This window comes from Syzygium oleosum, unplaced genomic scaffold, assembly GCF_021117445.2.
Source record: "Syzygium oleosum isolate NSW1041296 unplaced genomic scaffold, Sole_v2.1 Sole_v2.13, whole genome shotgun sequence".
NCBI lineage: Eukaryota > Viridiplantae > Streptophyta > Magnoliopsida > Myrtales > Myrtaceae > Syzygium > Syzygium oleosum.
The window spans coordinates 809,191-825,498 of NW_026607497.1; the positions used below are offsets into that span (position 1 = coordinate 809,191).

Genomic DNA, 16,308 nt, shown 5'->3' on the forward strand with positions numbered 1-16,308 from the left:
AATTACTGGTACAGAAGGATGAAGAAATGAAACAGTTACTTGTACAGAAAGACGAAGAAATGAAACAATTACTTGTACAGAAGGACGAAGAAATGAAAGGAGTGAACCAACGTTTGCAATTGATCATGCAACACCTCAACCTCGAAGCTGATGACGGTCCTCCTGTACCTCCTACTAATCCAGTAGGTGATGGCCACAATAATGATGATAATGAGATTCCTGATGATGATGATGATGATGATGATGATGATGATGATGATGATGATGATGCTGATGCTCATGCTGATGCTGATGCTGCTGATGATGATGATCCTTGCTAGTTTAAATTTCCAAGAGGTACTTATATCTTTGTGCTTCTGCTGTTGAATAGATGTGAAAAAATTAACAGGGGTTAGGAGTTTGATATTGTGATGTTTGCGCTGCAGATGGACAGGACTTCGATTCTTGGAAATCAATAGTTTGCCGCAACAGTTTGCCACAACGTGAAAGAACTTCTTGGCAAGATCAATAGTTTGCCACAACAGTTTGCGAACTCGCTAATTTAGAACATTGTTTCATTTCTTTCTTTTTGGGGTTTGTTCTTGTCTTGACTGTGATTTTCTATCAATGTTAATCAGATTTCAAATCGAAATCGTCCCTAAACAACATTCGTCGCTAAAGTATTCATTAAAATTCGTCGCCAAATTTGTTTTCGAATAATGTAGGCCGCAATAGTCAAAATTTTTCGTGGCAAAATACTGATAAAAAAAAAAATTTGCGGGCAAATTAGCCACGAATTTTAGCCACGAATTTTGCCACGAATAATTCCAGTGGCAAATTAGCCACGAATTTAGCCACGAATTTTTTTGTGGCAAATTAGCCACGAATAAACTCGTTGAAAATTTTTTTTTTTATTAGCCACGTGATAATTAGCAACGACTTTTTGCCATGAAAATATTTCGTCGCAATTTCGCGACCAAAAAATAAATCAAAATAATAGCGACGACTTTTGCCACGAATAGATCTCGTGGCAAATTACCGACGGATTCTTGTCACGAATAATATTCGTGGCAAATTAGCCACGGATATTTGCCACGAAAAATATTCGTGGCAAATTAGCGACGGATATTGGCCACGAATATTATTCGTGGCAAATTAGCGACGGATTTTTGCCACGAATATTATTCGTGGCAAATTAGCCACGAATTTTGCCACAAATAATTAGCGACGAATTTTGCGACGAATTATTTTTCGTTGCAAAATTAGCCACGAATTTTGCCACGAATAATTAGCGACGAATTTTGCGACGAAAAAAATTCGTCGCAAATTAGCCACGAAAATTGGAATTTTCCGTAGCAAAATTTTGCGACGGCCTATTAGCGACGAATTTTTTTCCGTCGCAAATTCATTTTGCCACGAATTTTGTCGAAATTTTTCGTGGCAAAATTCGTGGCAAAACCCGGCTTTTTTTGTAGTGGTAGATAGATGGGAGAAAATGGTACCAGTAGAGAGATCGTGCGAGGTTGATGCGTGGGTCGACCTTCAAAATTTGACCCGTGACGTGATCTCTCTGACAGCATTTGGCAGTAGCTTTGAAGAAGGCAAAAGGATCTTTGAACTTCAGGAGGAACAAGCCCTTCTCGCAATTAAAGCCCTTCAATCGGTCTACATCCCGGGCTGGAGGTAAAATCTTTCATCATTCATATGATAATTGGATCTAAATGAGCTTATGGCTTACAATCATGACATTCTAAAGAATCCAATTATTTGTTTCAATATTTCGCAGGTTTGTGCCGACTAATATGAACAGGAGGATGAAGAACATAGAAAAGGAACTGCTGGCTCTGCTCATGGACATCGTCTGCAGAAGAGAGAAAGCAATGAGGGCAGGGGAAGGTGCTGGCGATGATCTGCTGGGGCTGTTGCTGGAGTCAAACATAAAAGAGAATGTCGGGATGAGCATTCACGACGTGATCGAGGAGTGCAAGACTTTCTACATCGCCGGACAAGAGACCACTTCGGTCTTGCTGGTTTGGACCATCGTCTTGTTGAGCGTGCACTCGGATTGGCAAGCCCGAGCTAGGCAGGAGGTCCTCCAAATCTTTGGAAGCAGAAAACCTGGCCTTGATGGTTTAGGCCACCCCAAGATTGTAAGTTCAATGCTCTTTTCTTCTTTTGTTGAGAGCGGGACGCATAATATCACACCCCGAAACCTACTAGGATGGGGGATGACACGGCCGTCCTTCCAACCCAAGAACGTAGCCTCAAACCATAAAAAAATCCCCATGACATCACTCTCTCTCTCTATTGGCTACCAACCAAAGAACTTGAAAAGATTAGGAAAAGAGAGGAGTGAACAACCAAAAAAAAAAAAAAAAAAACAACCACAGCTCATCCGTCAGAAATACGTTTCGTAGAGCATTTCTTAAATCATTTCAAAACTAATTCGTAACACGATACACATGTATCCTTTCACAATATATTTTCAAAAACGATTTTCAAATCATTCTCAAATACTAAAAAGTAGTAAATGCTCGATCCTAATTTATGCAACCGAATACTCTTTTAATTTCAATATATATATATATATATATATATATATATATATATATATATATATCTATATTGAATCAAAATTTCTTCGAGATATGGGTTTTACAAAATCAAAGAAGAGATAGTATCACCCACCTGGGAATGCTCCATAACCAAACAATGTGGCTAAACTCGCCGACGATCTTGTAATCCTATCAATTAAACGAGAATTGACATCAACACTAAGTAAAATGCTACGATGACTACGAAACGGCTATAATAAGCTTAAACGCTAACGAAAAGACTCCTGCGTGCTAACAAAACTCACAACCGAAGCGGTATTCAAAATTATCCGTAACGCGAAATTTGAACGCGAAACTTGATTGTGCCATAATTTTCTTCATCGAACTCCGATCCATGCAAACTTATAGTCAAAAGAAAGCCCGTTCAGGGTATTACTAAAGCCCCAGCTTGGCCGTCCCAAAATTGAGCCGAAAACCGACGAAATATGGTTTGAAGGTTGCCGGACGTGTACTGTTCACCTAACGCGGAAAACTTCAAAAATTCGTTTCGGGCAAACGGTAAGTCCAAATTAAGATCCGTAAAATCCCACGGCTCCACGACACCTTAAAATACCAATTTGATATATATACGTAGCTCAATGACTTAAAAATTGGACTTCGTGGCTTGAATTTGCCAAATTTCAGAATTTAAACCTTAAATCTGAAAATTTCTCCGATCGGACGAATGAGGGGTGCGAATGCTTACCGGGTGTTGCAATATGAAGTCAAATCGGCTTGGCAAGGTCCCGCGGTGCAAAATCTTCTTCTCTTCTTCTTCTTCTTCTTCCTCCTTCTCTTTTCCTCTCTTTGTTTCTTTTCCTTTCTCCCTTCCTCGGCCGAGCATGCCCTCGGCTTAAATGAGCTGAAGCTCCCACTATTCTGCTTTTTGACCTTTTGACCTTTTTTTTTTAATACCCAAATATTACATAATAGGTCCAATCTGAAGCGTTCTTCGCGAGCATTTTTTATCACATGACACATTAAAATCATTCTATTCTTACTAGATGCTCGTTTGCTATCCTTTGTGGACGGAACGTTTGGTTAAAAATAATGCTATCCTATGAAGATGAACACGACAATGAATTGACAGGAGCGTTTTCTTCTCACCTTGGATAGAACTTGGATTTCTCCTCAGGACAAGAACTTGATTTTTTGGACGATAGTCACAAACCATTTTTACTAGATAATTACAATCAATTTCATTCTCTTTGTGGATATTGATTTCATTGTAGTAGTCTTTCTTTAACATCATAATCATACTTACACATCTCTACCATATGACTTCTTTTGCGGATTTGTCACAATCAGGTCACGATGATCTTGAATGAGGTCCTAAGGCTATACCCACCGGTGATCGAGCTGCAACGGAAGGTTCACGAGGAAACAAAACTGGGGAAGCTGCCATACCCCCTGGAGTCTAGCTCTCAGTGCCGACTCTCTTCATCCGCCATGATAATGAACTGTGGGGCGAGGATGCTGAGGAGTTCAAGCCAGAGAGGTTCGCTGAGGGAGTGTCCAAGGCCACCAAAAACCGAGTCTCCTTTTTACCATTCGGATGGGACCCTCGTATATGCATTGGCCAGAACTTCGCAATGATGGAGGCAAAGATGGTGCTCGCCATGATACTTCAGCAATTCACATTCGAGCTCTCTCCATCTTATGTGCATGCTCCTTTCACTGTCATCACCCAGCAGCCACAGTATGGTGTTCAGGTCATCTTGCACAAGGGCAAACTAGAAGTTACAGATCGGGTGACATGTGTTAGTAATTAATCCAAATTCTTGAATGTCCTACATGCATCTAGAATGTTCTTGTATGTTTAGATTCATGTTTCTATGTCTAGTTCAATGTTTTGTAAATTCAATGAATGTATCTCCTTGAAATGCTAGATACATTTATGAGTTGTTTAAGAGTAAGAGTAATGTAATAAGCCTCTATAAAGGCAAGTATTGTGATCATTTCATTAGAAAAAAAGGAAAAAGAAAAAGAAAAATTGTGAAACAGAAGTTCAATTTCATTTGACAATTTCATTGTGAGTGTTTCCACCTTCATATTATTCTATCAGCATGTAGTGTAGACAAAAACGTGCATCGAAATAATGAAATTATACACCATTTTCCAAGTTTATGTAATGTTGTTTTTTAACTTATAAAAACAGAAATTTAGTTTGTGTAAACGTAATCAAATGGCCTCTTAACTAGGTGACCGGTTATTTTTAGTTTCATAACAGCAAGCCGCTGGATGTGTCCGAATCTTCCTTTCAGAAAATCCCCAGTAGAAGATAAGGTATGCCTTTCCCTAGTGCTGCGATAATAAACCCATTTTTTTCTATTCAGATACTAATCTGGCCAATGACTAAAGATGGCATTTTATAGGCCCCCTTCGTCAGATGAAAACGTACACTGGAGGATACACAAACTGAAACACATTTCCCCACAAAGGAAATGAAAAGACAACAATAGCTTTATTTCTTGGTCCAAAGCAAATAAAGCTATTGCCCCCAACTTTTTTCGAGTGAGTTTTTGAATGCTTTGCCTTAAAAATAGTGCATCGAGGCAAAGAAACTTGAGTCGAAAAGCTTTTATTTAAAGCAAATAGTGCTTCGATGTGTAAAATATTCTATGCAAAGCAATATTTTAGACTCGAACCACCACCTGTTCCTTCTTGTCTTAGCTTCAAATTGTTTTCTAACCTTCGTTCATTAGTAGCCAAATTAGCATCAATTGAATCGCAAATGGATGTAGCATTGGATTAACTCGGGAAAGCTTGAGGGAAGAAGTAAGAGGGCAATTCCTCTTCAAGCCCTTGTGATATCAACGAACAAGGTTTGTATGGAATGTCCTATTCTTTTTGCCAATCAACGTGGCGGCCTCATATGATAATGGATTGCTGTTACTACACCACAATCTTCCTGCGCCGGTAATCCTCGGTGTGGAGTAACAACTGGTGATCGGGGAAAAATCTGGACTGTAGCTTTCCCCGTCCCCTTTTCATCAGGTGTTGCTATGCGATTCGGGAAGGCTTGGTTCTCTGGGACTCGCTATTCCTAGAAAATGTTAAAATCAATCAGAATCCTCGTAGTTGCAAGCAGCCTAAGAAGGGTTAAAGGGTTTGAATTGAATCAAAAAGATAAGCAAGCAATCCTTTTCCCTGAAGAGGGCCTTGTCATAGTTGGGTGCTCCTGTGATCTATATTCTTAAAGGACTTCCCCGTAGACCGACATCTCCCATCCCATCGTCACTCGAACGCTTCTACTTCCATCTCGTTGCTTGTACCCAGCACTAACTTTTCCATCCACGGCTCATCTAGTTACCTCAGCTATAACTACTAGAAGCCCCTGTGCTTGTTCGCCTGCGTACTCCCCATCCGCCTTGCTATTAGGTAGGAGCGGCTTTCCTTCCGATGTATATATTTGTAGAGGAGGCCATCACAGGCTCTAACATCCGAAGCACACTCAATCCAGTCTTCGCATGAAAAAAGAGGGGCTGAGAAAAGCCAATTCAAGATCTCTCATTGAGCCTTCTTCTTCAATCTCTTGACAAAAAATAAAGTTCTCCTGTCATTTTAGTCGGCGAGCAACATGATGCAGGAAACATCTTAACACATTTACAAATTCATCTTGCTTACTTCGTCGACGCATCTATGGTTGATGATAGAACTTAAAGAGTACTCAAATCATCCAGTTGTGATTGGAACACTACAAAAAAAATAAGGTTTTTGCCACGAATTTTGCCATGAAAAATTTAGAAAAATTCGTGGCTAAAAGAATTTGCGACAAAATTAACCACGAAAAAAAATTCGTGGCTAATTCGGGGTCGCAAATTTTTGCGACGAAAAAATTTCAATTTTCGTCGCTAAATTGCGACGAAAAAAAATTCGTGGCAATTTTCGTCGCTAAATTAGCCACGGAAAGAGAATTCGTGGCAAAAATCATGACTAATTATTCGTGGCAAAAATCGTCGCTAATTTGCCATGAAATTTATTCGTGGCAAAAATCATCGCTAATTATTCGTGGCAAAATTCGTCGCTATTTGCCACGAACTGTATTCGTGGCAAAATTCGTCGCTAATTATTCGTGTCAAAATTCATTGCTAATTTTGCCACGAACTCTATTCGTGGCAAAATTCGTCGCTAATTTGCCACGAACTGTATTCGTGGCAAAATTGGTCACTAATTTTGCCACGAACTGTATTCATGGCAAAATTCGTCGCTAATTATTCGTGGCAAATCTCGTCGCTAATTTGCCACGAAACTGTATTCATGGCAAAAGTCGTCGCTAATTTTCCAAGACACTTTTTTTTACCGCTAAATTGCGACGAAATCTATTTGTGGCAAAATTCGTCGCTAATTTGCCAAGAAAATTTTTTTTTGTTAGTAAGTTTGCGACAAATATTGTTTAGGGACGATTTCGATTTTAAATCTAATTAGCAGCAAAATTAATTGCTAAAATATATATTTAACATTGATTAAGACCTATGCTTGAATCAATTGCTGCGTGATGATGGAGGTATTGTAGCTCCGAAAAGAATCTACAATAGTGGAGTTCCAACATAAACAGCCCTCCGAATCAGCACATTTTCCGAATTTACACCCCACAATGACGTTCATACATGTTTCAAGCATAGAACACCATTTGGGCAATCAAATCTTGTATGACCATAGAGGTAGGTACGCATTAATGAACATCATGTAATACATTCAAAATAATCAAAGGACACAAGACAACCATAGAGGTAGATGGTAGTCTGCAAAAGATAATGATATGTGCAAAGTTGCAAAGTTTCACATGATGCTATTGGATATCCAATCTTATAATTCATAGAGGTAGCTAAGCATTAATGAACATCATTTAATACATTGAAAGGATGCGGGACAACCATAAAATGTGCAGCTTTGGTACTCTGCAAGACACCAGGAACAATCACTTTTGTCGACACCTGATGAAATGTGGATACATAAATAAAGATATTCACCAATAGCTAAAAAAGTGTACCTATTGCTTCTTGCAACACAAAATCAAGGGCACTTGCCTTAATAATTAGGAAGTAGCTGTGTATATGCTTGGCCGCCAATCACCTTTCTGTGCACTGAGAATCCCTTCTCGGTCTTTGGAGAATGTTAAGTGGACCTCCCAATGCAGTGATTTAAGTAAGTTCTCGATCTCCCCTATTGCATTGGACTCATCATGGACTATTATTTTACCTCCAGGTCTCACGATTCGATCAACTTCTGCCATTACCGGTGCAAGCTTGCACCTTCAACAGACAAATTCAAGTAGAGTTTAAGAAGGACCACGAGAGAGAGAGAGAGAGAGAGAGAGAGTGTGGGGACTACGGGGTCCAGTTGCATACCTCTTCCTAAGCTTGGAGAAGAGATGATCTGCATGCAGCAGATCATAGGTTCTAGGGTACGTGCTGAAGGACTCGCACGAATCGTGGGAAGCGTATCTCGTGAGTCAACATTTACCATGTTCAGCACCCACATCTGGAGATCCTTCAGTGCAGTAGCAAATCTGCAAGGAAGCGGGAGAAAGCTCTCATGAGACATTCATCTGAATTTTACCTTAAAGAAGATTAAAATATAAGCATATCATACCCGCCATAGACAGCTCTCATGTCCATAACATTTCTCACGCCGGACCAACTAATTCCAAGCCCCGACATGTACATGCCACTCACTACTCGTTTCAAGTGTTCGTAATCTGCAGAGAAATCTTCTGGAGCTGGTTTCCCATAGATCCCAATCTGGGAGCTGTTCAGCCAGTAAGGTGGCATCCGCATTCTGCGTTGCCAGACCAACAACTATAAGTCCCAGCAATGCAAAAATTAAAATCCAGAACTTCTATGTTGTAAGTCCCCATAAAAAGGAACACTTCATACAGAACTTCCACATCCACACAGATTTGCAATTGAAGGAAACATCTAAATGTAAAGGTATGCTATTAAGACATTGAGAGTCTTAAGACTGCCCTACCATCTAAATTAACTAAATCCATGTTACAGAAATTAAATCAAGCGAAGTAAGCACATAACACTTCAAAACATATAAATTCTAAGTTACCAAGACAATATAAAATCAAAATAATTACGAGAAATAATATTGATATTAAATAAAGTAAACTGAAAGCTTCAAGATACAAAAAAACACGTACCGTTTCCTTCTTTAACTCTCTATCTCATCCGAAGTTGACGCATGAAATTTCTCTGCATAATACCTTTCCTTGTATCCAGGCTCCCCTAATCTAACCTGACTTCAAATAATAGTGTATCAAATTTATGAATTGATTATTCAGCATGTAAAGCTTCTCATGTTTTACTTTGAGATATTATGTTACTGACAATGGATATAACTCATCCACAAGAATGACATATCAAAAGTCAAATTTCTCAATTTGTGTGGCCACTCAGAAATGTAAAAGATAGATCATTCTCTTCAAAACATTTAAAAATTAGCATCTTTACTTGAAACATGTCCACTTGAGAACATGCAATAAAAGGAATCACAGTTCAATTGTACAACATGTGAAACTCAGCTTCTCCCATCTGCAAATATGATCAAAATTTGAAATCAAATAAGGCACGTATTTCTACAATGTTGAACTGTCATGATTTTCTGAACAAAGAACAGTGACTTTTGTCAAATTTTCAATTTTTCGCAAGCATTGTACAGACATGTACGAAAGTTGTGCACAGAAAGTAATTGTTGTAAGTTGGTCCTCATAAGCTTACCCCCGAAGAGAATGAACTAGCAAGGACTGCTAATAAAATCATCATCATCATCATCATCAGCAATCTCATTATCATTGTGTGGCTCACCATTGTGCCCATCACCTATTGGATTAGTGGGAGGTACATGAGGAACCTCATCGTGATCGAGGTTGAGGTGTCGCAAGATCAATTGCATTTGTTGTTTCATTCCTCTTATTTCTTCGTCCTTCTGTACAAGTAAATGTTTGAGTTCTTCGTCCTTTTGTACAAGTAAATCTTTCAATTGGCTCAATTCTTCGGTCATTTGCTCCTCATGTCGTGTCCTCCTTGAAACAGCCGCATTGAAGGATGAAGTTGCAGCAGCCTTCATTGTGTATGCCCTTGACAAGGATCCCTCCCAAATATTTTTCCTCCTTTCATCCCACCCGATGCCTCTAGCCATAATGCCATACTGTCAACCGATGGTTCAGACGTAGCAACACCATCACCACCATCACCATCACTAGCAGTGCTCATTAAAAGTTCATCATATTTTTCCTACATTAACAATATAAATGAAAATAAAATAAATTCATATATATAACTACCATAAGTATTAAAAGCATTCATGGTTTTCATTATAGTTTCCATAAAGTCCAAAGTATAACCTTACATATCTTAATAACTTTTGCTCGATCGCCAGTCCACGTCTTGTCTTTTTTCTGGAATGTTCGTTCAAATGTAGCTGTAAATGTCGGTTCCGTCCCCAATTCATCTTCCTACAAAATATAAACATAAATGAGTAATCATTGAATTAAATTAACTTACAACATGTTTAAACAAACTTACCAATCTTTTTCTATGCTTCCCGATGTTGATAGAGCCCCCGGCATATGTGGCAGACCCTTCACTAGAACTAGAAGCTCGATTCTTCTTATTCTGTTCACTTATTTGCTTATGCTTCTCAGGTTCCCAAGTTCTTGTAATTTCCGTCCAATTGTCAGCTGTAATAAAATCCGGCTTTCGTTGATTTCTCTTTGCTTTATTCATCACATTTTGCATGTGATCACCGGCTTTCTTCTTAAAAATTCTTCTAACTTCATTCTCTTCCATTTCATCCCACCTGAACTTCCACTACAATCAATAGAAAAACAACCGAAAGTTATTATGAGGGTCACAGGTCACATATCCATTACCATGCACCAAATAATTCGTGACAAAATTCATTCTTGACCATCAGTATGCTACACCGAACTCAGTTTGTGAGAAAATAGAATGACAAAACTTACCTTGAACTCATTCCACCACAAATTCTTTACTTATTTTGGAGCGCTGCTGAAACTAATATACTGCCCCATCCAACAGTTATTGACTATTTTATTAAGTTCCCTCACAACATAGGTAGCATCCGTGAATCTGCAAATAGCTTATAATAATATGGACAATGAAACAATGAAGCATACGGATAATTTGCAGCATAGAAAATTCAGTTGACATCCATAGTTTACATATACGTTAAAAAATGAAGTACTTACGAATCTCCACATGGCCATATCATGAATCGGCTATCTTCTTCATCATTCGAGTGTTGCACTGAAGAAGAAGGTGGAACCGAAGGAGATGCAATCGAAGGAGATGGAACTAAAAGAGATGGAACTGAAGTAAATTCAGTTCGCATATCTCCAAGTTGTCCCCTAATATGTTCTTGAGGTTTGGAGGATGGGCCAATGTGTCCATGTTGTCCATCAACATGTAGTGGTTGAGGGTTAGATGAAAGGGCAGGGGAAGAGGAAAGGGCCGGGGACGAGGACGAGGAAGGGGAATGGGCTGGTCTTCTTTGTGATACCGTACCACGCATGTGACCTCCACGTTTATACTGACAAGTAAGAATGTTAGACAAATATATTAAAAAATATGAACATGTATTAGGGATACAAAATGACGTACGTCATGAAGCTTGCCATTTTGTTTCAGAGAGCAAGAGATAAACTTGAGAAAATGAAACAAACTTGCTATCGCCTCTGATAAATACCAAGCTCTGGCATCGAAGGAACCTATTGAAATCTTAACCACATCAGATTCCACGAAAAATAAAGGGGAGCATATTACATGACATGATATTCTTGCCTATTTTTTGTTGGTTTCAATTTTCAAACCTAGATATAAATAAATGAGAGCATATTTGGCAATCAAAAAATAGAAACCTCTGTTCTAAATAAAGCAAGGTAGGGAGAACTTCGATCAACAAACAACAATACCAGAGAGACTAGCTTGTTGCCACAACTAAATTTTACAGAGAGAACAACGATTCCTCCTTCCGAACACATTCACAACATATATGTCCAGTTTAAAGCAAAGCTCCAGCACTAAAACAATAGGCCGGTGAATGCTGAAAACATATATTTTTTTTCTAGGGGGGCTGTATTGCATCTTGTGGATCAATAAGCTACTTAATGTACTGAGGAACCAATTTGAAACCATCACCATAGCCCATTTTGCGAACGATGCTGCACATCAAAACCTCCAGGGGACAGACATTTGAGTCTCCTAGATTTACCTTTCCCTTTCCAGTTGTAAAGTTGGTCAAACGAAGATGGTATCACAGTTCATCTTCAGAGGTGAACAAGTCTAAAAACAACATGGAAAGACAAGCAGCCAAAAGGTACCAATCCTAACATATTGGTCCTCATTCTAAAATTTTTATTTGCTTATTAGGCAACTAGTATCAATCATAAACAAAATAGTGATCTGTTTCTAAAAAAATTGAGAAATAACAAAATGACAAAACTTTTCCACGCATTGAACCCTGCGAGGACTTGTAGGGAATGGCGAGTTGGGCTGAAGATTGGGAATCCACTGATTTGGACCGTTTATTGTCCTTGTTGTCAGCAAGTGGAAATCGTGTTGGTTGTAAATTTCTCTTAAGAGGTTTTCGATAAATTGTGGGATGATTGCTTCAGTGACAAAAACGTAGGTTACTTTAACGATAAGTACAATGGGAATAGAATACCCTTCAAATCTTCATTCCTAAATAGCATATGTGGTATTCCACGGGTTGTTTCAAGCATGGATGACAAACTTCACTGTCCTAAGGACTTATTCTATGACTGTGATGCAGTGCAGTCTATTTTGGGTCCTTTCGCTCCTTATGTTGTTCCAAAGGTTAGTTCCATTATGGATTTGTTTTTGCTGATTAACTACGAAGTGAAATTTCTTTGAGGAATTTCATCAAACATATGTCCTATGCACAGACATTCCAATGAACATAACTAATAACCTCAACAGCAAGTGAATCGAAACAACAGAGAAAAAAATCCGTGGTTACCAATGAAAAGATTCGCAGCTCTCCTTCTTCCAAACCCAGAATAGCACAAAGAACTTGAGCGCAAAGACGAGGGCATAATAGCACACGAACATGAGGGTGACGCTCGCACGAGCCCAACTAGGGCGGCCCTCGCGCAGATCGAGAGAGATGCTCGTCGATCTACGCGAGGGCCGCCCTAATCGGGCTCGGGTGAGGAGACGAGTGACAAAATACGATCGTGCGAGACTCACCGGGCGGACGGGAGAGTGAACTAAGAGCCGAGAGAGAGCTGGCGGGTCACAGGAGACGAAAAAAATCGAACGAGAAGCAAGAGCTGCCTACAGTCGCGCCGGAGTGACGAAGGCCTCAACAGCTAGAGGTGATGTAGCGAAGCGAACACCAGCTAGCCACAAGAAGTGGGGAAAAACAGAGCAATTGCTTGAATGAGCCGAGCGAGTGATGTTGGGGTAGTTATTTTGGGGGTAGACTGTAATGCCCCTACCTCGGGGTCATAAACGTGACGTCCCATTCATTATTATTTTTCGTTACACACAACCGGAAGCATATCTCGGGACAATCACAATCAATACACACAGCGGAATAAGACAAGAAGTATCATGAGCAAACCTTATGTTTACAACGCATGCGAACATATTACATACAGGCCAACTAAGGATGGCAAAACTTGACTTGGGTTATCCTATACCAACTACGGCTTCTCGCTTCTCGCTTCTTCATATCCACCCCGATCTCTTCCGCCTGGCCATCTCACTCCCCACCCGTGGCCTTGTCCCGAAGCCGGCCTGCCCGCACCGCCAAAGCACCGTTGAACCCACATAGGGATCAACACATTCTCCGTTCGCGTAGTGATACCACGCCACGTACGGATGAGGCACCAAGTCCGTGAGGCCCTCATCGAACATCACAAGCGTCGTGATTCGGCGGTAGGCACGGTCTTCTCAAACATCTATCACGGTGAGCACTTCGGCTCTCTGCTCCACGGGATTGCCAACGCGGGCTAGGGGAGATGCCATCCTACGGACCTGAAAAAGGGAAACAACGGGGGATGAGTCGGGGAGACTCAGCAAGTGAAAATACTAATATCAAGTAAGGATATATCGATCGCCGTTAACATAAGTCGGCCCTTACCGCACCCGCATCGATGACAGATCAATAATAAAGTTCAAACAAGAGAACATCACACATGGCCATATCATGTATACTTTACCAACCAAGGCTCGGTTCTATCTCCAAAACAAATGTCAAACATGAAACATGATCAAACCAAGGAAATGAACCAACTACGACCAACCAAATGACCGAGAAACGGTCCAAGCAAACTGTGTCATAACGTATCTCAACATCTTTTCCCGATATTAGGGAATTCACTTACTCAACGAATAAAACTAGAACAAGAAAGGAACACGGGAGTCTCGGCGATTCTCAGGCTTGAACACGTGAGCAAACAGATCTTGGCGAATCTCGGGTGATTATTCCTCTCCCACTCTTTCTCTTTGGCATGAACCAAGAAGCAAGAAAGCAAGAACCAAGATGGTGGTGGCGTAAGGATGAGGAGAGAGTGGCGTGAGAATGAGGAGAGAGTGGCGTGAGAATGGAGAAGAAGTGGCGTGAGAGCTCTCTCTCTCTCTCTCTCTCTCTCTCTCTCTTTCTCCCTATTTATAATAGCCCAAGCAAAGAAGAGACAAAATAGCATCATTACAAAATCTTCCTAGATTTTGCCATCATTACCAAATCTTCCTTCATTAATAGCTAGATTTGGCCATCATTACCAAATCTTCTTAAAATCTTAGCCATTAATGAATATGAGTCAAAAGTCATGATGAAATGATTTTGAAAATCTTGGCTATTAATGAAATGATCTTGAAAATCTTTGCATTAATGAATAAGAGTCAAAAGCCATGATGAAATGCCATTAATAACTTGATTTTGAAAATCTTTGCATTAATGGACAATGGACAAAATAACATGATGAAATTCCCCTAAAGTCTTATGGCTATTAATGCATGTCATGATGGTGGTGCCTCCAAAGTCCAACTAATTAATGCAAGTCATGATGAAGGGGCCCTCAAAGTTTTTGTTCATAAATGCATGTCATGATGAACCTTAATAAATGAAACTTGAAGGAGAAGCTTTGACTGTGTCAAAGCCTTATCTTCTAGTTTCTTCCCAATAAAACCAACGCGGAGCCTATTTTGGCCTACTAGAAATGTCGGTTCGGCTCACAATAACTCAGCACCATCGGGTTGCACAATAACAACTAATCGACATTTAAGTCGCAAACTCGCATCTTAATCAATTCCATGATTTCCGAGGGTTTTCCACGACAAAACATGTATAATAATCTCATTTAACCCGAGGTTCGGTGCGGGAATGTCCTCAAATATCACCAAAAGACATCAAGTCGGGATTCCAACGTTCTCATATAGAAATTGATAAATCTTTGAAATCTGACAAAACCGGACAGCTTTGCACTGTTCACGAAATCGGACTTGAAAACATAGTAAATGGACTCCGAAAATTCTCAAATTTGAATATGTCATAAACAAGGCCTTAACAAACATTTTTTATGTGGAACACGAAATCTGAATCTTCTGTAAACACCATTTTTAGTAGCTCAAAGACAGACTAAAAACAGTTCACTGGAACAGAATTCTTGTTTCTCAAAGTAAGCTCTTTCCAGAATCCAAATCATCTCAAAAAATTCCCAAATTTATATATGTTATAGAAAAAGAAGTTCTCAACAACTTTTATGAAGGAAAATTTTCCAAAATGGGCCCAGAAAAGCTTGTAGAAAATCGATAAAGTGTGAACATCACCGAAATACCCATTCTGGGCAGTTTTACACGGTCCGAAAATCAAGCCATCGTACTACTCATATCAAGTCCAAAAATTCTGAAATTAAAGTATGTAAAACTTCAAGATGTTTGGAACAACTTTCAATAATAAAGTGTTTGGAAATTCGGATCACAAAAGTCTCCATAAAAATAACAAAACGAAGGGGTACAGAGGATCTGAAACTAGGTTTTCCAAAACAAGAGTAAAACTTGGTTCCAATTGGAAAACTACCAAACTTAAACCATAGCCATTTCCCAGGGACTAAAATTGAGAATGTTACATAGACAACTGCAAGAGAAGACGATGAAGACGAAGATGATTGTTAGAGTTTCTGAAGAGGGGAAGCGAGTGATGTTGCTCAAAAGTGGCTCTTGTTCTAAGAACCGGTTCTTATTTTTATCTTTTGCGCGCAAAGACTTTTTCAACGAATTTTTGTGGCGGCATTGCGCGGAAATATTTGCCACGGATTTCATTTGTGGCTAAATTCGTGGCTCATCAGCCAAGAATTTAGACACAAAAATAAAATAAAGTCAGTCACAGTCGCAGCATCAAAACTTTATTTATGTGGCTAATACCGTGGCTAATTAGCCACGGATTAAATTCGTGGCTAATTAGCCCCGAATTTAGCCACAAAAAAAGCCTCACGACGCTTGCCCTACTATGTTCCTTTTTTGTGGCGATATCGGTGGCTAATTAGCCACGAATACATGGCTAATTAGCCATGAAATGAATACATGGCTAATTAGCCACGGATTTAGCCACGAAAATAAAATAAAGTCCAAAAGGCATCGAAACTTTATTTTCGTGGCTAAATCCGTGGCTAATTAGCCACGAATTTAGCCACGAATCTAATCCGTGGCTAATTAGCCACGGATTTAACCACGAAAAT

General features: G+C 39.6%; 2 protein-coding genes and 2 long non-coding RNA genes across 4 annotated transcripts in view; 2 read left to right on the top strand and 2 right to left on the bottom strand.

Annotated features, from left to right (window-relative positions):
• LOC130139707 (uncharacterized) overlaps window positions 1-16,308 on the top strand; it is a 67,123-nt gene that overhangs the window by 1,351 nt on the left and 49,464 nt on the right. The window lies entirely within an intron of this gene.
• On the top strand, window positions 1,456-4,590 carry LOC115681217 (cytochrome P450 72A397-like). The gene is given in 4 exon segments (XM_056317287.1): window positions 1,456-1,662; window positions 1,766-2,129; window positions 3,882-3,981; window positions 3,984-4,590. Coding segments are annotated over 4 exon segments (1,014 nt in total). The 5' UTR covers window positions 1,456-1,474; the 3' UTR covers window positions 4,346-4,590.
• On the bottom strand, window positions 7,490-9,732 carry LOC130139710 (uncharacterized). The gene is made up of 2 exons (XR_008817798.1): window positions 7,925-9,732; window positions 7,490-7,828 (listed from the first exon to the last, which is right to left on the bottom strand). It is a non-coding gene; the product is annotated as an uncharacterized LOC130139710 (long non-coding RNA).
• Window positions 10,246-13,045, bottom strand: LOC130139709 (uncharacterized). Its single transcript, XR_008817797.1, has 3 exons — window positions 12,815-13,045; window positions 10,795-11,135; window positions 10,246-10,675 (listed from the first exon to the last, which is right to left on the bottom strand). It is a non-coding gene; the product is annotated as an uncharacterized LOC130139709 (long non-coding RNA).